Consider the following 19,420-nt stretch of genomic DNA (forward strand, 5'->3'; position numbering starts at 1 on the left):
GGTTCCTCAGCCTCCCCTCTCTTTCTTCAGCATTGGACAGAAGATGATCCTCCTCCTCTTCCTCTTCCTGTGCGAGGGTCAAAGTTCAAACCCCGAGAGGCCATCCTGCCAGAGCTGTGACCTCCAGCTCTCCTGTGACTGCACCCGGGCCGGATTCACCCACGTTCCCATAGTAACAGACCGTGCTCTTACTCTGGACCTGTCCTTTAACAACATCACCATGGTGACCGATGACGACCTGACGGGCCACGTGCGACTGACGGCCCTGAGTCTCCATGGTAACGCCACCAGATTCAAACCGTACTCTGCGGAGTGATCTCTTTTTTGTCGATACCAACATTAGAAGATCACGTAATATAAAGTCTATACTCCTGGTCAATGATTCCTCAGGTGTTTGTATCGAACCATCAAGATAAAGATCGGATGGATCGGTTGTTCTCTACTTCCTGTTACCGCAGGAAACCGGGTAGCTGCGATCCACCCGGCGGCGTTCGACTCTCTCTGGAGTTTGGAGGAACTCGACCTCTCCAACAATCAGCTGACGTCACTCAACCCCGAGTGGTTCCAGCAGCTGGGGGCGCTGCTGCAGCTCAACCTGCTCCACAACCCGTACAGGTGAGGGAGGAGGAGCCTCACGCGTCTCAGCTTCTGTCCACTTCCTGGTTGCTTGGTGATGCAGTGTCCTGTGGTCTCCATCCAGGTGCGTGGGTTCCAGTCCCGAGTTCCACGGGCTGGTGCGGCTGAGGAGGCTGGCGTTCGGAGGTCCGGTTCTGGAGGAGATAAAGATGGCCGCCCTGTCAGGTGTCACCGAGCTGGAGACGCTGACGGTTCACGCCAACAACCTGAGCAGGTTCACGTCACCTCTCCATTGGTCTGGGGGTTGATTCAGAAGTAGAATGAGGCAGAAACTCACTGGACAGATTCAGAGTCGGAGAAGAACTCATCAAATGATGGTTCAGATCCAGGAATTTATTTATCTCCTTTTACATGTTCCTTGATTTCTCGGGGAATAATTCTTGTTGAAAATAGAGAGGACTGATATCAATGAGTGTGTTTGATTCGATCCAAATCTAGCAAATTGAAATGTTATTTCACAACTTAGCAACGTTTTAGTTTCCAGTTTTTATCTTTTATTTGCTGCATTTTATCAACTTTTACTACATAGGACTGATTTCTTGTTCTTAATGTTCTGGTCCTGATGAAAAACACCGAATTAAGTTATTATCTCTGAATTATTTTCCATTAATAAGACTAAAGAGGCCACAGAAACACGGTCGAATCACTTTGAGAGTCTGAACCTTTCAGATTGTATTAAAGAAAGAACTCATCCATAACACACAACAATTAATTGAAGATGTTTCAGTTATAATTATCACATTAACACTTCATCAAGTTTTTCTATTTACGACTGCAGACTGAATTCCTCTTTATGTCCATGGAAGAAAGAAAAAAGCTGTAACTTGTCCTGAAATTAAGTTTGATTAATTTATATTTCAGATGAATCCACATTTGATGCTCTGTGTCCGTTCTGTGCTTTTTTCTTGATTTGTTGATGACAGATTCATGATTTATGAGGAGTTTGAGGTAAAGACAGTTTCCTTCTCCTCTGCAGGTACGAGTCCGGGGCTCTTGCAGGCGTTTGGCCGCTGGGTCTGGTCACTCTGAGCCTCCATGGAGCCTTTATGACCAACGTGGCGTTGGCCTCGGCCGTGCTCGCCGACGTGTCGTACCCGGAGACGCCCATCGTGCTGGAGGACCTCCATCTGAGCGGGAATGAGTCCGTTCAGCCGCTCAGGGCGGCGGCCAGGAGGAGGGTCAGGTGGGTGGGGCCACGGTCTGAGGAGAAGATTCTCAACACACACTATGTTGAAAGCCGTAAATCGACTGCTCTCTCTCCTCTGGCGTCACCGCTCAGGTACATGACCTTCCGGAACCTTTCCATTTCCGATAAGGCCATCATCGGCGTGCTGGAGACTTTAGACGGCGTGCCGATCACCTTCTTGTCTCTGGACGGCGTCACGCTGACCGGCACAGGCAGGTGGGAAACCAGGCAGCTCAGCAGGTCTCCTGGACCAAAGTGTTCAGCTTTAATGTAAAGATGTATTTAGAAAAGTGTTGATATGGTTTTTATTCTCACAAAAAAAAACGAACTTTAGTTTTAGAAACTTGTTAATTATTTTAAGCTTTGTATGAACGATAAAAAGGTTTGAACTGTAATGTTTCTCTCTCTCTCTGCCGGCGTCAGGTGGGAACCAGCGAACTGGACCGATTCCTCCAGCATGGACGAGCTGTTTGCACGAGACGTTGTGGTTCTGGATGTCTTCCTGTTTGTCTCGTTCCTGCAACTGAAGTTTCTGCTGCAGTACCCGAGGAAGGTGTCCGTCATAAACTCCAGGGTAGAGACGTGTGGTTTTCATAAAGACTGTCTATGTTGAGATGAACCTGCTCGTTACTTTGTTCCATCTGAACACCGGGCTTCATTCTGAGGTTTGACCTTCACCCTCAGATGTTTGTGATTCCCTGCGCCACCACCGCCCTCCTGTCGAACCTGCAGTACCTGGACCTGACTGACAACCTGCTGACCGACATGACTCTGGTCCAGACGCTGTGCGACGGGAACGGGACGCTGAAGGACCTCCACGTTTTAAACATCAGCGGAAATGCTCTTACGGTGCTTTCACGAAACTTAAAGAGATAATTTAAGCATATGTGGCGTCTTGTTTGAACTTAACCCGTCATGCTTCCCCACGCCGAGTTCTTCAAATGACCTCTGTGCCCTCTGCTCAGTGTTTGTCTACGTTGAGTCGCCTGGTGATGAAGCTCCACAAACTGACCCACCTGGACATCAGCAGGACCCGCTACAGCTCCATGCCCAGGGCCTGCTCCTGGCCCTCCACCCTGCGATACCTCAACATCTCTGGGGCTAAACTCACCACCACCACCCCTTGTCTGCCCACGACTCTGGAGGTACTGAGCGGGTGTAGCAGACGGGGCAGCATCCAAATGAAAACCTGTGTAACTTGTCGTGTGTCGTGTCCAGGTGTTGGATCTGAGTAACAACGATCTCCAAGGCTTCGCTGTGGCCCTGCCTGTCCTGAGAGAGCTCTACCTTTCAGGGAACAAGTTTCTGAGGCTGCCCCCTGGAGGCTGGTTCCCCAACCTCCAAACCCTGACAGTGCAGGTAGAGAACTATCACATCTCGTATCTCTGCTTCCAGCCGTCTTTGTCGTGACCTCTCGGTTCTTCCACAGTCGAACACCTTGAACATGTTCCTGCGCTCGGACCTCCAGTCGTACCGACGGCTCCAGAACCTCCAGGCCGGTCGGAACAAGTTCGTCTGCACCTGTGACTTCGTGGCCTTCTTCCAGTCGAGCATTAAAGGGGATGAAGATGTGCGTTTAACAGACGGAGCGGAGAGCTACGTCTGCGACTCTCCTTTCTACCTGCAGGGGGAACCGGTGGGTCAGGTTTATCTCTCCATTGTCATGTGCCATCGGGTTTTGTTCGTGTCCCTGAGCTGCGGTGTAGCGTTGTTCGTAGGGATCCTGATCTGCTTCCTGCTGTGGCGCCTCCACGCCCTCTGGTACCTCAGGATGATGTGGGCGTGGCTTAGGGCCAAGCACAGCTCCCGGCGCCGCCGGCGACTGAGAGATGGAGCCGGATCGGAGGCTCTGCTTTCCTTCGATGCCTTCGTTTCCTACAGTGAGAAAGATGCTGGCTGGGTGGAGACCTTCCTGGTGCCGGAGCTGGAGGAGCCACAGTGAGTTACTTCTTCACGGGTTCATCGCTGCACGGAATCTGGTTCAAATCTAATCCTCTTCCTTCTCGTTTCTCACAGGGAGATCGATGAAGACTTGGAGAATCGCAGAGCCCCTCGGCCGCTGACCCTCTGCCTGCACAAGCGGGACTTCCTTCCTGGACACTGGATTATGGACAACATCATGAGCGCCATTGAGCGCAGCCGGCGGACTGTCTTCATTCTCTCCCAGAACTTCGTCCAGTCCGACTGGTGCCGCTACGAACTGGACTTCTCCCACTTCTGGCTCTTCGATGAGGACGCCAGGGGCGAGCCGGCCATCTTGATCCTGCTGGAGCCGCTGTGCAAGGACAACGTCCCCAAACGCTTCTGCAAACTGCGCAAACTCATGAGCTCCACCACGTACCTGGAGTGGCCTCAGGAGGAGGAGAGGAGGGCGGAGTTCTGGAGGAGCCTCCGCAACGCGTTGAAGGGAGAGGGAGAGGAGGACGAGTGAGAAAGACCAGATTCAAATCAGTCACAGGGAAATGTCAAGAGATTTTTAATACCTTCTTTTAAATACATTTGCAAACATTTTGAAAAAATATGTTTTTCAATTGTCATTAAGAATTATTAAGAGTCAATTGATGGACAAAAACTTTTATCCATTTAAAATCATGTACTGAAACAAAGTGGGTTTGAACATTTGAAGCTACTGTAACTGACACAAAACTCCAAAACTATGAGATAAGTAGTAATAAATTCAAAAAGTGAACATTTGTATTGTTTGATTAAACTGCAGAATGTTCACATCTCTGAACACATTCAAATACTTTGTTGTGGTTCTCTTCAAATATTTAATAAATATAAATTTCCAGCAGCAGAATGAGTTCATGTGGCAGAAAGACGGATAATAAAACCTTTCAAGGATCAATAATTATTCAAAGTGTGTTTTACTATCTTCTACACCGACTGCCACAATAAGTTTAACACTTATCATCAACTTCAGGCACAAAAACAAATAATGAAACAGAGGTTTCAAATAAACGTTCACTTATAAATAAAACGTACATGACATGTAAACAGGTTTCATGTGAACCACAACTGTTTGTAATCAAAGTGCAAAGAGCTGCAGCTTGACGAGAGCCGGTCCAGTGTTTCCAAAGAGCCGAGCCGGAGCTCGTTAAAGCGCCCAAGGAACCAGGGGGGGGTGCAAATAAAAACTTTTAGAAAAACTTATTCATGGCACAAAATAAAGGTTATCTAAAAAAACTAAGAAGAAGCAACGTATTCCAGAAATTCCAAACTAAATGAGACTTAGTTGAAAAATTTGGAAAACTGGATCTTTGCTTAAATACATGATCGGGTCGGCAGCAGCTTTGGGATCATATGCTCCTACGCTCGCAAACCCCGGCCACCAGGGGGCCCTCTACAAGCGTTCAGTCAAAGAATGTGTTACAGAAAAAAAGAAAAATCTGAGTCAGTTCCTTGTCACGCCGACTTTGAAAGTTTGATAGCGGCACTTAAATCCGGACGTCACAGGGGTGTTCCTCAGGGCTCTACTCAAGGCCTAGTGTGAAGGTAATCCCGTGGACTATACCGATGATGATGGGTTGCCAGGCAACCAGGTATCGGAGCCAGTCCAGCAGCTGCCCGTAGAGGACATGTGTCTTGTCCCAGCTGGAAGGAGATGAAGGAGTTAAGGAAAGATCAGTGTTTATTATAAGACAAATGTATTTTCCTTTGGAGTTAGTATTCTATGTCATATAATAATTCCCTCAGTTCCCCAGTCACAGGGACAATAACAAAAAGGATACGGGTTGTTCATCATCCTCTTCATGTCGACCTTCTCGTGGCAGTACGGGCACGTCTGCTTCTTACCCACGATGCACCAGCCGCGGATGCAGAATTCGTGGAATCTGGAGGAGCACGTTAAGGCAGAACATCTAAAATGTGTCTGTTGCTACGACAACTGTTTTCCACGCAGACAAACTGCTGAGCTCCAGGATACATGTGTCCGCAGGAGAGCTGGTAGGTGTCCTCGATAAGCCCCTCCTCCTCCACATCCACCAGGATCCGCTGGCCGCACACCGCACAGATGTCACTGGTCAGGCTCCTGCTGGGCATGCCTCCCTTGTTGTAGTACTGGACACACACACAGTTGTGATGAGCTAACAGTTGCTGATAAGATCTGAAACTTGAGAGCATTTTCAAGAAGAATCTAGTTTTTACCCCGATTGTAGAAGCCATGTAGTCAGAGCAGATCTCAGCAAAGTCTCTGCCCATGACGCCGTAGTAGAGACCATAAAACAGCATGATTACACCCACGTCCATAGAGTCCTCTGCCTTGACCCTACACACACACACAACACAACGTTTGACTGGAATGTGTGTGAATGATGCAACAAACCTCTGGGCTCTCGTTCCTGTTCACGAATCAACAGAACTATGGACGAGAAACATTACAAAGATGGTATTTTTTTAACAGTGTACTGTCACCTGCTGTTCGGCTGAGCAGATTAAAAAAATTAATTCTTCTTAAGTTTCGCCTACTTTAAAAACAGCTTGTCCCATAAGCACAATGAATCATGGGATATGTTTGGCCTACACACAATCTATAAATACGATTTACCTCTCGCAGAGTTATATCTAAAGTTATGTTTTATTGCAGGTTTGAATCTGCACCAGAACTGAAACTGAGCCACTGAGGAGCAGACATAACTTGTTCCCACTGTCAGCACAACAGGAACCCCCCCCCCACAGACACAACACTGCCCTCCTGTGGTCACTGTTCACATGTGAGCACTGACCTGAAGAAGACGTTGAAGCCAAACATGGTGAACATGATGGCCAGGTATCCCAGCACGCCCACCGCGTAACTCAGCTTGTAGATCAACAGGAACCACTTGTACACCATCCTAACAGAAAACAGGTCTGTTTGAATCTCAGCAGCACCAGATTAACTCGAATCAAAGTGACCATCGTGGGGGGAGGAGCCCACAGCATCGAGCGCCGCTCACCTCGGCGTCCTGCAGGACAGCGGCTTGCGAGTGGCTCGGAAGATGACGTAGCTGGTGATGACGGAGAACATGCCCCACATGGACAGGAACCTCCACCAGTACAGTTTGATGGTGAAGTACAGAGGCACCACCCACATCTGGACCAGGGTCACCAGCTGAGGAGGACACGCACATTTAACTCTCCAGATTTACTTATGATCATTTGACTCACTGCCTGTGTGAGTTATCGTTTGTGAGCACGATTGGATCAGCAGCAAACTGGAAGGATGAGGATCAGGAATTATTTCCCACTTTATTCAAACATTGTCACTGATTTCTCAGAGAAATACTTTATAGCAGAGGTCTTCAACAGGGGGTCAGCGACCCCTAGGGGGTCCGCGGAGGTACTGCAGGGGGGTCGCAAAATCTTTGGTTGATTAGACAATTTTTTTTTTTAATTATCATTTTTTTTTTTTTTTTCACGAATTTAAATGTATTTCAATACACATTAACATGCATCCAACATATTGTGAGGCTGATTTGACCCTCTGCCTGACAACCTCCATCCATCCAAGATTAGATAAGTTGTGTGCTACCCATCAGGGTCCGACATCTCACTAATGTGGGAGTATGTGTGCCATCCACAGATGAGGATTCACTGTCTCTTCTACATGTATGTTTAAAATAAAAACATGAATCTGTGAATTGCTTTAATAGCTCAGTGTTGTATGCAAGATGTACAGTGGGTACGGAAAGTATTCAGACCCCTTTAAATATTTCACTCTTTGTTTCATTGCAGCAATTTGCAAAAATCTAAAAAGTTCATTTTATTTCTCATTAATGTACATTCAGCACCCCATCTTGACAGAAAAAAACTGAAATCTAGAAATTTCTGCAAATTTATTAAAAAAGAAAAACTGAAATATCACATGGTCATAAGTATTGGTCAGTTTTTTTCTGTCAGGATGGGGTGCTGAGTGAACATTAATGAGAAATAAAATGAACTTTTTAGATTTTAGCAAATGGCTGCAATGAAACAGAGTGAAAAATGTAAAGGGGTCTGAATACTTTCCGTACCCACTGTGTTTATAAACAGCAGTGGCATGACCACCCTGTACCTTGCACATGTTTAAATTACAAACATGAATATATGAACCCGTGTAATATTTGAATAGCTTAGTATTGAATGCACAATATCAGGGGTAGTTATGTTTATACATGGCACTAGGCCCAGTTTAATATAAAACACAAATTTATACAATATATATAGTAGGGGGTCCCTGCTCCATCTCTCCCCCTGTTTGGGGGTCCTTGGCCTGAACACAGTGAAGACCCCTGGTTTATAGGACTGATATTTACAAGCAGACCCTCAACTCTAATGACCCTTCATATCAATGTAGTTCCATAGTGACGTAACAGCTGTGTCTGGTTTTATGAAGAGGAATAAAATATGATTTATTCCCCAGATGATGTGTGTTACATGCGTGACCCCCCCCCCCAGCCTGCTCACGTTGTAGGAGCGGTGGTGCCGCTGCTTCCACTGCACCAGGACGATCTGAGCCACCACCAGCGTGGCCACGAGGATCAGAACCATCTCGGCGTGCATGGCCTCGTGGCCGCGGTGCTTCACGTGCAGGCGCTCGTGCTGGACCCTGGAACCAGGCAGGAGCACAGAGATGCAAACACTTATTAGTATTAGTATTAGGAACAGATATTTTATAAAAATCCCTTTTGCATTTTCGAGAATAAAGTTGTAATATCAAGAACTGGAAGAATCCACAGTAAAATCTCAAAGTTACAGTGTCAAGAATGAGATTTACCTAGCAGTGTCAAAGAGTAATTTAAAATATTGTGAACTGGGAATGTTGAGTAAAATTACAATATCAACAATAATCTGAGAGAAGAGGGAGAAGATATTTTTAGCATTTTGAGAATAAAGTCGATATTTGAACGTTCTACCAAATAGAAGAATGTCAGGTTTGTTCTCTGCATATTGACTTGAGTTCCTTATTGGGAGTTTATTCTGGACACGTAGAACCAGAGATGGTGGAACCCTGTGAAACACACGTGTACATATACAGATCTATATACAGATCTATAGATCTATAGATAGGGCTCACCTCCAGTTCTCTCTGTGGCTCATCTTCAGCAGTTCGTCCTGGAACAACACAAGCAGTAGCTCGGGTTAGCATAGCGTGCTAACAGCTCAATGACATCAACACAAACACTCACTGCACACATCTGACCTCACGTCTGTGTGTGTCTGTCTGTAACGTCACCGGGAACCCGGAGCAGCTCGAGTTTCAGGTTTACAGCTAGCATGCTAACAGCGCAGCTAGTTAGCATGCTAGCTAGGCACGTCAGCGTTAGCTCGGGTTAACGGTCACTTTAGCTCGTGTAACCAAACACAGTGAACGCAGCGGGTTTATTAACACAGGTGTTCTTACCGGGGGGGGCACAGCCGCCATTGTTAGCTTCTCACCCGCTCCTGCTGTTAGCTACACGGCAGCTAGCAGCTAGCACAGCTGTGACAGCGGCTACGGAGGCCCGGGAGGGTCAGTTACCATCTGCTCCGTAGAACCGCGTTGTTAGACAAGTAGCCGGTGTCCCAGTTAAACTGGTTCACCGGTTCATTTAGAAAATATGTTACAGAAATATCAAGTGTTTATTCTTTATATAATACACAATACCTTTATTTGACACATTTAAAAAAAAGTTCCTCATTGATTGAGCTGCTGAACCTAAAATAAAAATTCCAGCAAATCATTACTTGTTAATTTGGTTTTAATCTGCTTCCTGTTTAAAGAGTTTGGTGAAACTCCATGATCACAGCCGAGACTCGTGATTGGTCCACAGCTCAAGATGGCGGCCGCAGGAAATGGAGACTTGTCGTCCATCTTTATTTACAGTCGGATTTATTCAAAAGAAGTCTGATCATTTGCCACAGAAATTAAGATTGAATAAGAAACCAATATCGTTGGTTTTGAGGTAAAAATGAATCACAAGTCAACAGTGTATTAGAGACCAAAGAAATCACAATTCAACTCCAGTTAGTTCAATCTTTATTTTTTGATGAAGCAAAAACAAGAAAGCAAACAACTGTTAATGCTCTGACAAAATGGAGAAATCCTCCTGAGGCTTCATCAGTTGAGAGATCATCTCGTGGATCTGTCGGGAAAAAATAAACATAAGCAAACAGTCGAGCAAGTTTCAAGCAAATGGACGTTAATGGATCTGAGTTCGCTCAGACATCCAAGGAAGGTTGGGCCGTCATCGGTCTGGTGACCTCTGGTGGAAACTACGAATGGCAGGGAAAGTCGTCATCACTGCGAACATGTACTTTCAAAGAAATCTGTTTCTACTCATACCTATAAATATCCCAAGCTTTCCTCAACCGAGCAGGAATCAGGGAAGTCTCCAGTAGATTTCACCCTGAAATAACACAAGATGACACATTAGTTAAAAAGCATAAAACACAAAGTTTAGTTGTACTTTTAAGAGTTCGCTCAGACATCCAAGGAAGGTTGGGCCGTCATCGGTCTGGTGACCTCTGGTGGAAACTACGAATGGCAGGGAAAGTCGTCATCACTGCGAACATGTACTATCAAAAGATCTGTTTCTACTCGTACCTTTATATATCCCAAGCGTTCCTCAACTGGGAAGAGTAAGGACTCCAGTAGACTTCACCCTGAAATCACATGAGATGACACATTAGTTAAAAAACCCTAAAAACAGAATGATCATATTCTTATTTAGGAGTTCGCTCAGACATCCAAGGAAGGTTGGGCCGTCATCGGTCTGGTGACCTCTGGTGGAAACTACGAATGGCAGGGAAAGTCGTCATCACTGCGAACTGTAAATTGTCTATTCGTATATTACAGTTGAATATATAATCTCATATAATCTGTTTCCACACGTACCATCAATAATCCAAGTTTTCCTCAACCGGGCAGGAATCATGAATGGACTCCAGTAGATTTCACCCTGAAATCACATGAAATAACACATTAGTTAAAAAGCCTAAAACACAAAGATCATATTTTTCTTTTAAGAGTTCGCTCAGACATCCAAGGAAGGTTGGGCCGTCATCGGTCTGGTGACCTCTGGTGGAAACTACGAATGGCAGGGAAAGTCGTCATCACTGCGAACTGTAGATTACAGATAACAATTATTTACGTACCAGACACAGGCTTTGAGCTTCACCCTTGTCGACGTTTTCTTTGACTGACCCAACATCCTCCTGAAAGAGAGAGAGAGATTCAGTTTAGCTCCGATAGCAGAGATGTTACAGGACAAGTTAGATCTTTAGAGTTCGCTCAGACATCCAAGGAAGGTTGGGCCGTCATCGGTCTGGCGACCTCTGGTGGAAACTACGAATGGCAGGGAAAGTCGTCATCACTGCGAACATGTACTATCAAAAGATCTGTTTCTACTCGTACCTTTATATATCCCAAGCGTTCCTCAACTGGGAAGAGAATGGACTCCAGTAGATTTCACCCTGAAATAACACGAGATGACACATTAGTAAAAAAGCCTAAAACACAAAGATCATATTATTTTTTAAGAGTTCGCTCAGACATCCAAGGAAGGTTGGGCCGTCATCGGTCAGGTGACCTCTGGTGGAAACTACGAATGGCAGGGAAAGTCGTCATCACTGCGAACTCTAAGAGAACATGTTTATTATAACAATTATTTACGTACCAGTCACAAGCTTTGAGCTTCACCCCTCTCGACGGTTTCTTTGACTGACCCAACATCCTCCTGAAAGAGGGAGAGAGAGAGATTCAGTTTAGCTCTGATAGCAGAGATGTTACAGGACAAGTTAGATCTTTAGAGTTCGCTCAGACATCCAAGGAAGGTTGGGCCGTCATCGGTCTGGTGACCTCTGGTGGAAACTACGAATGGCAGGGAAAGTCGTCATCACTGCGAACTGTAGATTACAGGTGAACATATAATCTCAAATAATCTGTTTCGACTCATACCTTTATATATCCCAAGCTTTCCTCAACCGAGCAGGAATCAGGGAAGTCTCCAGTAGATTTCATCCTGAAATAACACGAGATGACACATTAGTTAAAAAGCATAAAACACAAAGATCATGTTGTACTTTTAAGAGTTCGCTCAGACATCCAAGGAAGGTTGGGCCGTCATCGGTCTGGCGACCTCTGGTGGAAACTACGAATGGCAGGGAAAGTCGTCATCACTGCGAACATATACTACCAAAAGATCTGTTTCTACTCGTACCTTTATATATCCCAAGCTTTCCTCAACTTGGCAGGAATCATGAAAGGACTCCAGTAGATTTCACCCTGAAATAACGAGATGACACATTAGTAAAAAAGCCTAAAACACAAAGATCATATTATTCTTTCAAGAGTTCGCTCAGACATCCAAGGAAGGTTGGGCCGTCATCGGTCTGGTGACCTCTGGTGGAAACTACGAATGGCAGGGAAAGTCGTCATCACTGCGAACTGTAGATTACAGATGAACATATAATCTGTTTCTTCACTTACCAGCAATAATCCAAGCTTTCCTCAATTGGGAAGAGAATGGACTCCTGTAGATTTCACCCTGAAATCACATGAAATAACACATTAGTTAAAAGCTGTTGGAATTTCAAACTTTTTAACTATAGTCTGTGTCTGCCTGAACTCTTAACAATAAAGATAGGAACAGTTTTAGCTAGATATTATGCTTCATACAAATGATTTATATATCTTGATGCTTAGTGTTAATAATTAACTTTTCTGATATTAAAGGCTTATTCCCTCAGATTCATTAAACTCACATAGAGATCCAGGAACTGTCTCTTCTGGGGCAAAGTCAGTATGACATAGTTTGGGTTAAGTTGTTGCGAATGTTTACACAGTCAGGATTGTTTTGATGAAGCTGAAACATAATAATCTTTTCTCCAATTGTAAACACCTTTGGCCCACATTGCATCTGTGGTTAAAGGACATTTATGAAGTTAACAGGTCGCCAAGCAACTATAACGTCATTGGGAGTGTCTCCCTTTTCTACTTCCGTATTCCAAAAGCCAGGAGGATGGCCTACGCGTGCGCACGAGGAGGAGGAACGAAGATCTACTGTTATAAAATGGACAGATGCCGGATGTTCGAGGCGCTCTGATACACCTGATGTAGTGGAAGCTCCCATTGCTTTTGCCGTAACCCGTTCATTGTTTCCTAAATAAATACTTTGATTTGAGCAAACTGAGTTTGACTCTACTTCTCTTAAAGGACAAAAGAACACGTTTTCGACAAAGCCTAAAACACAAAGATCATGTTCTTCTTTTAAGAGTTCGCTCAGACATCCAAGGAAGGTTGGGCCGTCATCGGTCTGGTGACCTCTGGTGGAAACTACGAATGGCAGGGAAAGTCGTCATCACTGCGAACTGTAAATTGTCTATTCGTATATTACAGTTGAATATATAATCTCAAATAATCTGTTTCCTCACGAACCAGCAATAATCCAAGCTTTCCTCAACCGGGAAGAGAATGGACTCCAGTAGATTTCACCCTGAAATCACACGAGATACCACATGAGTTAAAAAGCCTAAAACACAAAGATCATATTATTCTTATTTAGGAGTTCGCTCAGACATCCAAGGAAGGTTGGGCCGTCATCGGTCGGGTGACCTCTGGTGGAAACTACGAATGGCAGGGAAAGTCGTCATCACTGCGAACTGTAGATTACAGATAACAATTATTTACGTACCAGACACAGGCTTTGAGCTTCACCCCTGTCAAAGGTTTCTTCGACTGACCCAACATCCTCCTGAAAGAGGGAGAGAGAGATTCAGTTTAGCTCTGATAGCAGAGATGTTACAGGACATGTTAGATCTTTAGAGTTCGCTCAGACATCCAAGGAAGGTTGGGCCGTCATCGGTCTGGCGACCTCTGGTGGAAACTACGAATGGCAGGGAAAGTCGTCATCACTGCGAACTGTAGATTACAGATGAACATATAATCTGTTTCTTCACTTACCAGCAATAATCCAAGCTTTCCTCAACTGGGAAGAGAATGGACTCCTGTAGATTTCACCCTGAAATCACATGAAATAACACATTAGTTAAAAGCTGTTGGAATTTCAAACTTTTTAACTATAGTCTGTGTCTGCCTGAACTCTTAACAATAAAGATAGGAACAGTTTTAGCTAGATATTATGCTTCATACAAATGATTTATATATCTTGCTGCTAAGTGTTAATAATGAATCTTTCATTTCTTCGCTCATTTCTAACTTTGTTATTAAAGCGTAATTCCCTCAGATTCATTAAACTCACATAGAGTTCCAGGAGCTGTCTGATAAAGTTCTGGAGGTCGGACAGAGAGACTTTGTTGACTTCATTTTGTGACATTGTTTGGTTTCGAGGATCCGAATGTTTACACAGTCAGGTTTGTTTTGATATAGCAGAAACATAATATTCTTTGCTTCGCTGGACAACAATTTTGCCCCACATTGCATCTGCGGGTTCAAGGACATTTATGAAGTTAACAGGTTGCCAAGCAACTATAACATCATTGGGAGTGTCTCCCTTTTCTACTTCCGTATTCCAAAAGCCAGGAGGATGGCCTACGCGTGCGCACGAGGAGGAGGAACGAAGATCTACTGTTATAAAATCGACAGATGCCGGATGTTCGAGGCGCTCTGATACACCTGATGTACTGGAAGCTCATTGCTTTTGCCGTAACCCGTTCATTGTTTCCTAAATAAATACTTTGATTTGAGCAAACTGAGTTTGACTCTACTTCTCTTAAAGGACAAAAGAACACGTTTTCGACAAAGCCTAAAACACAAAGATCATATTATTCTTATTTAGGAGTTCGCTCAGACATCCAAGGAAGGTTGGGCCGTCATCGGTCTGGTGACCTCTGGTGGAAACTACGAATGGCAGGGAAAGTCGTCATCACTGCGAACTGTAAATTGTCTATTCGTATATTACAGCTGAATATATTATCTCAAATAATCAGTTTCCACACGTACCATCAATAATCCAAGCTTTCCTCAACCGGGAAGAGAATGGACTCCAGTAGATTTCATCCTGAAATCACACGAGATACCACATGAGTTAAAAAGCCTAAAACACAAAGATCATATTTTTCTTTTAAGAGTTCGCTCAGACATCCAAGGAAGGTTGGGCCGTCATCGGTCAGGTGACCTCTGGTGGAAACTACGAATGGCAGGGAAAGTCGTCATCACTGCGAACTGTAGATTACAGATAACAATTATTTACGTACCAGTCACAGGCTTTCAGCTTCACCCCTCTCGACGGTTTCTTTGACTGACCCAACATCCTCCTGAAAGAGAGAGATTCAGTTTAGCTCTGATAGCAGAGATGTTACAGGACAAGTAAGATCTTTAGAGTTCGCTCAGACATCCAAGGAAGGTTGGGCCGTCATCGGTCTGGCGACCTCTGGTGGAAACTACGAATGGCAGGGAAAGTCGTCATCACTGCGAACTGTAGATTACAGGTGAATTTATAATCTTAAATAATCTGTTTCAACACGTACCAGCAATAATCCAAGCTTTCCTCAAGCAGACAGGAATCAGGGAAGTTTCCAGTAGATTTCACCCTAAAAATCACATGAAATGACACATTAGCTCAAAAGCCTAAAACACAAAGATCATAGTCTAATTTAGGAGTTCGCTCAGACATCCAAGGAAGGTTGGGCCGTCATCGGTCAGGTGACCTCTGGTGGAAACTACGAATGGCAGGGAAAGTCGTCATCACTGCGAACTGTAGATTACAGATAACAATTATTTACGTACCAGTCACAGGCTTTCAGCTTCACCCCTCTCGACGGTTTCTTTGACTGACCCAACATCCTCCTGAAAGAGGGAGAGATTCAGTTTAGCTCTGATAGCAGAGATGTTACAGGACAAGTAAGATCTTTAGAGTTCGCTCAGACATCCAAGGAAGGTTGGGCCGTCATCGGTCTGGCGACCTCTGGTGGAAACTACGAATGGCAGGGAAAGTCGTCATCACTGCGAACTGTAGTTTGTCTATTCATATATTACAGCTGAATATATATAATCTCAAATAATCTGTTTCCACACGTACCATCAATAATCCAAGCTTTCCTCATCATGCATTTAAATACAGTTCTAATGTCTGGTGTTTTAATGAATGGATCATTGATTAGAAGTAAACTTTGGGCGCCATTTTCATTTGAAAACGCATCAACGGTCACAGGAAGCTGCGTTAGCACGTGAATCAACGTCGATTATAAGTTTAATATTCATAACGTTTCAAAGCTTTGAGCCATTAAAACAAAACAGTAATTGTGCGCATTAGTTCGACTTCAGCCCGCGTTCAGCTCATGTGAACCATGTGTTGGAATGAACCTGAATCAGAGTTAGTCTCCGGACATTGTTCTTTCCTTTAGAAGGTAAACTAATCCGTTTCCTGATCATCTAGATTAGAACATGATGTTTGTTTCTGTAGAGATTAGAACGATCCATGTGACGGACACCACGTGGACCAGGTTCAGACTCGATCCTGGAGCCTCCGCAGGTCGAGCTCCTGAGCTCAGAGGAACCTGGTCGAGCTTCTCTTCAGAACATTCACACCGAGGAACCTTCTCAACACCAACATCTCAACACGATCTGAACAGTTCTACCTTCTCACGGAGGAATCCTCGCTCCTGGTTCCTCAGCTGCTGCTGCTCAGATGATCCTCCTCACACGTGTGGTCCACCCGCTGCTCCAGCCCCGGTCTTATCTAACAGGCCGGAAGTGGAGTGGTGTGGCCCCTCCCCCTCCTCGCCTGACCGCCTCCTGCTGGACGGGAGGGACAGCGACACCCACGGTTCCGGATGTTCAAAATCACACACGTGTTAACAGAGCAGACAAATAAATACACAACAGTTATTATACACAAAAAAGAAATTAACTAACAATAAATTACTTCCTAAAATGTAAATATATATGTCTCTGTTTGTTTAATGAAATGCTGACAGTTAATAGACAATGGACATATTATGATTAATGTCACTATTGTGTGTACGTGAATTTTATTTAAATATGAATATAGTCTAATATAAATAAAATAAATTCTAATAACTTGTAAAATATAAATATCATAAACACGGACTCTTATAATAATTATAATCAATATAACTCATATAGAACCCTTTGTGACTGCAGGACAATTTTTTTTACACAAAAACAGAAAATGTAAATGAACAATTGATTAAAATCATTATATTATACAGCTCACTCTGTTTATATAAAATAACCATATAGATGTTAAACGTCGTTCATGGAGATTTGTTATGGTGAATATATCTACTGAGCTGTGACGTCAGAGGGGAGACAGACACTGAGGTAGAGAGAGAGAGAGAGAGAGAGAGAGAGAGAGAGAGAGAGAGAGAGAGAGAGAGAGAGAGAGAGAGAGAGAGAATCCAACGCCCACACCTTCAGATAACGGACAGACACGTCAACCAATCACCGCTCTCCATTTCTAAACTCTCATGCTTGTGATTGGTAGATGCTCCCCCCCCACTCCACACAGTCTGGTGGTGCTGCTGCTGCAAGCTGCTGGTGTTGCCGTGACGATGACATCCTCCCCCCCCTCCCACACACACACACACACACACACACACACACACACACACACACACACACACTCAGAGGAGAGGGAGCAAACAAGACGCGATGGCTTCAGGCTGAAAACACATCGGCTGCGTCTCAAGAAAACATGGTGAGTGCTGGCTTTGGATGAGATGACAGAGGGATGGAAGGATGGAGGGATGAAGGGATGGAGGGATGGAGGGATGGAGGGATGGGAGGATGGAGGGATGGAGGAATGTTTGGGGATGACAGCAGCATCTGTAGCATGGTGGGAGGGAGGGAGGGAGGGAGGGATGAGATGAGGAGATGAGGATGGACAGATTCCAGGATGAACGAGGATGGATGAGTGAAGGCCGATCTGATCCACCTCAGCTTCAGAGCAGGTGTGTGTGTGACTGTGTGTGTGTGTGTGTGTGTGTGTGTGTGTGTGTCTGTGTGTGTGTGTGTCTGTGTGTGTGTGTGTGTCTGTGAGTGTGTGTGTGCGTGTGCTAGGCCTGTATGTTCTGCACGTTAGCATCCTGAGTGCTAAGAGTAACAGGAGGTACGTCACATCTGTGAACAGAAACTGGTTGATATATAAATATATATATATATTTATATGTGTTTTATTTTATTATATGTGTGTATATATATGTGCGTATATCAATCAAATAACTCCAAAGACACAGAAGGTACGCAGAGAAGACAAATGATCACAAAATAACAGATGTGAGGTCGTCCATCAATCTGCAAACACACACTCCAGAAATTTCAGTCCTTTAAATATTTCTAATACTGATCTATGAATTATTCTCTCAGAAATCATCGAAAATGTTGGAAAAACGTTTTATCTCACAACGTGAAAGAGATAAAAAACACCTGGATCTGTTTAGACCGATCGACCGACTCACAACATATCGTTCCACAAAGTTTTGCGTTATCCCGTCCCGTAGTTTTTGCACAATCCTGTTCACAAACAAATAAATACAAACTCTTTGAAGCCTCAGTTTGAACATAGTGTTCAGCGCCATCTTGCTTTCCTGAAACCAAAGTGACCAAATTTGGACGAGTAGAGTGGGGTGGGGCGGGGAGGCCTGACTCTGAATTGGAGGACACGCCCCCAAATCCAGCCACCTGAACCCATTGGACGGTACTAGCTGTCAATCACACTGTGGTACCCCCCCATACATCCAGTGCTTTATGGTTTGTTTGACTCTAAATGATCAAAATTCACGAAATAAACATCAGCTGTTTGAAGAAGACTTAGAACTAGAGACTGAGACAGAAACTCCTTAAGGTTTCCTGACGTTATAAAGTGAGAAGTCACTTTCTATAGAAGCTACCAGAGGAGTCGCCCCCACAGTCTGTGGGTTTGTGTTACTTATGACAGACGACTTTTACAAAACATAGTTAAATACAAAACAAAACTGCAAATTTACAAAAAACAAAGCTTAAATTGTTAAAAATTAAAGGAAGCAAGAAAGAAAAATGGTTTTATTGTTCCTTTGTCTAAATGTGTCAGTTACAGACAGTCACCAGTGTCACAACACACACACACACACACACACACACACACACACACACACACACACACACACACACACACACACACACACACACACACACTTGTCTCTCTATAAGTGAGGAAATTCATCGACTTAATGCATTCCCTATATTAATCAGCACAACTAAATGCCTAACCCTAAAACCAAGTCCCATAAACAACCCTTTGAATTGAGGACCAGCCATAATGTCCTCACTATTATAGTATTAAGCCAAAATTGGCCTCATAACTATAGATACACACTCACACACACACACACACACACACACACACACACACACACACACACACACACACACACACACAGAGAGAGCTTCACTGTTGCCCCATAATCCTTTGCAGCATCGTACTGCAGTTTCCTTGAATGAAAGTGTGGGGGTGGCAGCAGTGACTGTGTGTGTGTGTGTGTGTGTGTGTGTGTGTGTGTCTGGAGGAGATCAAACAAGAACTCATATCCATAATCCGTCCCCTTGATAAATTATTCAGAAGAATGTGTTCATAAAACACAGATATGATGTAAAATATAAACACAGTTATAGTTTGTATCAAGAAAAAATAATGAAACAAT

General features: G+C 44.3%; 1 protein-coding gene, 17 non-coding genes and 1 pseudogene across 19 annotated transcripts; 1 reads left to right on the forward strand and 18 right to left on the reverse strand.

Moving 5' to 3' along the window:
• The first annotated feature begins 40 nt into the window (after positions 1-40).
• Positions 41-4,566, forward strand: LOC132995913 (toll-like receptor 2 type-2; annotated as a pseudogene).
• rnf175 (ring finger protein 175) lies at positions 4,283-9,266 on the reverse strand. 2 transcript variants are annotated; one of them, XM_061066157.1, is made up of 9 exons: positions 9,183-9,266; positions 8,856-8,893; positions 8,246-8,387; positions 6,757-6,911; positions 6,547-6,654; positions 5,969-6,089; positions 5,748-5,881; positions 5,554-5,655; positions 4,283-5,416 (listed from the first exon to the last, which is right to left on the reverse strand). In XM_061066157.1, exons 1-9 carry the CDS (start codon positions 9,201-9,203, stop codon positions 5,296-5,298), a joined length of 942 nt encoding a protein of 313 aa, XP_060922140.1. In that variant the 5' UTR covers positions 9,204-9,266; the 3' UTR covers positions 4,283-5,295. The 2 variants fall into 2 exon arrangements, with proteins under 2 accessions (XP_060922140.1, XP_060922139.1); XM_061066156.1 differs by having other exon boundaries at positions 4,283-5,426.
• A 709-nt stretch (positions 9,267-9,975) lies between these two features.
• On the reverse strand, positions 9,976-10,067 carry LOC132996376 (small nucleolar RNA SNORD14). Its single transcript, XR_009677090.1, has one exon. It is a non-coding gene; the product is annotated as a small nucleolar RNA SNORD14 (small nucleolar RNA).
• A 170-nt stretch (positions 10,068-10,237) lies between these two features.
• On the reverse strand, positions 10,238-10,329 carry LOC132996377 (small nucleolar RNA SNORD14). The gene has a single exon (XR_009677091.1). It is a non-coding gene; the product is annotated as a small nucleolar RNA SNORD14 (small nucleolar RNA).
• A 166-nt stretch (positions 10,330-10,495) lies between these two features.
• Positions 10,496-10,587, reverse strand: LOC132996378 (small nucleolar RNA SNORD14). The gene has a single exon (XR_009677092.1). It is a non-coding gene; the product is annotated as a small nucleolar RNA SNORD14 (small nucleolar RNA).
• A 203-nt stretch (positions 10,588-10,790) lies between these two features.
• On the reverse strand, positions 10,791-10,882 carry LOC132996379 (small nucleolar RNA SNORD14). Its single transcript, XR_009677093.1, has one exon. It is a non-coding gene; the product is annotated as a small nucleolar RNA SNORD14 (small nucleolar RNA).
• A 165-nt stretch (positions 10,883-11,047) lies between these two features.
• LOC132996366 (small nucleolar RNA SNORD14) lies at positions 11,048-11,139 on the reverse strand. Its single transcript, XR_009677081.1, has one exon. It is a non-coding gene; the product is annotated as a small nucleolar RNA SNORD14 (small nucleolar RNA).
• Positions 11,140-11,303: 164 nt separating this feature from the next.
• LOC132996372 (small nucleolar RNA SNORD14) lies at positions 11,304-11,395 on the reverse strand. Its single transcript, XR_009677086.1, has one exon. It is a non-coding gene; the product is annotated as a small nucleolar RNA SNORD14 (small nucleolar RNA).
• A 177-nt stretch (positions 11,396-11,572) lies between these two features.
• On the reverse strand, positions 11,573-11,664 carry LOC132996380 (small nucleolar RNA SNORD14). Its single transcript, XR_009677094.1, has one exon. It is a non-coding gene; the product is annotated as a small nucleolar RNA SNORD14 (small nucleolar RNA).
• A 188-nt stretch (positions 11,665-11,852) lies between these two features.
• On the reverse strand, positions 11,853-11,944 carry LOC132996367 (small nucleolar RNA SNORD14). Its single transcript, XR_009677082.1, has one exon. It is a non-coding gene; the product is annotated as a small nucleolar RNA SNORD14 (small nucleolar RNA).
• A 169-nt stretch (positions 11,945-12,113) lies between these two features.
• LOC132996381 (small nucleolar RNA SNORD14) lies at positions 12,114-12,205 on the reverse strand. Its single transcript, XR_009677095.1, has one exon. It is a non-coding gene; the product is annotated as a small nucleolar RNA SNORD14 (small nucleolar RNA).
• Positions 12,206-13,036: 831 nt separating this feature from the next.
• Positions 13,037-13,128, reverse strand: LOC132996382 (small nucleolar RNA SNORD14). The gene has a single exon (XR_009677096.1). It is a non-coding gene; the product is annotated as a small nucleolar RNA SNORD14 (small nucleolar RNA).
• A 199-nt stretch (positions 13,129-13,327) lies between these two features.
• LOC132996384 (small nucleolar RNA SNORD14) lies at positions 13,328-13,419 on the reverse strand. Its single transcript, XR_009677098.1, has one exon. It is a non-coding gene; the product is annotated as a small nucleolar RNA SNORD14 (small nucleolar RNA).
• A 167-nt stretch (positions 13,420-13,586) lies between these two features.
• Positions 13,587-13,678, reverse strand: LOC132996368 (small nucleolar RNA SNORD14). Its single transcript, XR_009677083.1, has one exon. It is a non-coding gene; the product is annotated as a small nucleolar RNA SNORD14 (small nucleolar RNA).
• Positions 13,679-14,560: 882 nt separating this feature from the next.
• LOC132996383 (small nucleolar RNA SNORD14) lies at positions 14,561-14,652 on the reverse strand. The gene has a single exon (XR_009677097.1). It is a non-coding gene; the product is annotated as a small nucleolar RNA SNORD14 (small nucleolar RNA).
• Positions 14,653-14,849: 197 nt separating this feature from the next.
• On the reverse strand, positions 14,850-14,941 carry LOC132996373 (small nucleolar RNA SNORD14). The gene has a single exon (XR_009677087.1). It is a non-coding gene; the product is annotated as a small nucleolar RNA SNORD14 (small nucleolar RNA).
• Positions 14,942-15,102: 161 nt separating this feature from the next.
• On the reverse strand, positions 15,103-15,194 carry LOC132996369 (small nucleolar RNA SNORD14). The gene has a single exon (XR_009677084.1). It is a non-coding gene; the product is annotated as a small nucleolar RNA SNORD14 (small nucleolar RNA).
• Positions 15,195-15,381: 187 nt separating this feature from the next.
• Positions 15,382-15,473, reverse strand: LOC132996374 (small nucleolar RNA SNORD14). The gene has a single exon (XR_009677088.1). It is a non-coding gene; the product is annotated as a small nucleolar RNA SNORD14 (small nucleolar RNA).
• A 163-nt stretch (positions 15,474-15,636) lies between these two features.
• Positions 15,637-15,728, reverse strand: LOC132996371 (small nucleolar RNA SNORD14). The gene has a single exon (XR_009677085.1). It is a non-coding gene; the product is annotated as a small nucleolar RNA SNORD14 (small nucleolar RNA).
• Between the last annotated feature and the right edge of the window lie 3,692 nt (positions 15,729-19,420).

This window comes from Limanda limanda, chromosome 22 (assembly GCF_963576545.1).
Source record: "Limanda limanda chromosome 22, fLimLim1.1, whole genome shotgun sequence".
NCBI lineage: Eukaryota > Metazoa > Chordata > Actinopteri > Pleuronectiformes > Pleuronectidae > Limanda > Limanda limanda.

Bases quoted from the DNA above. Each gene is read 5' to 3' on its own strand.
- rnf175 (XM_061066156.1), bottom strand. From the start codon at position 9,203: ATGGCGGCTGTGCCCCCCCCG. The intron at 6,912-8,245 runs GTGAGCAGGCTG...TGTCCTCCTCAG, and splicing joins GGCACCACCGCTCCTACAAC to CTGGTGACCCTGGTCCAGAT. The intron at 6,655-6,756 runs GTGAGCGGCGCT...GTTTTCTGTTAG, and splicing joins CTGTCCTGCAGGACGCCGAG to GATGGTGTACAAGTGGTTCC.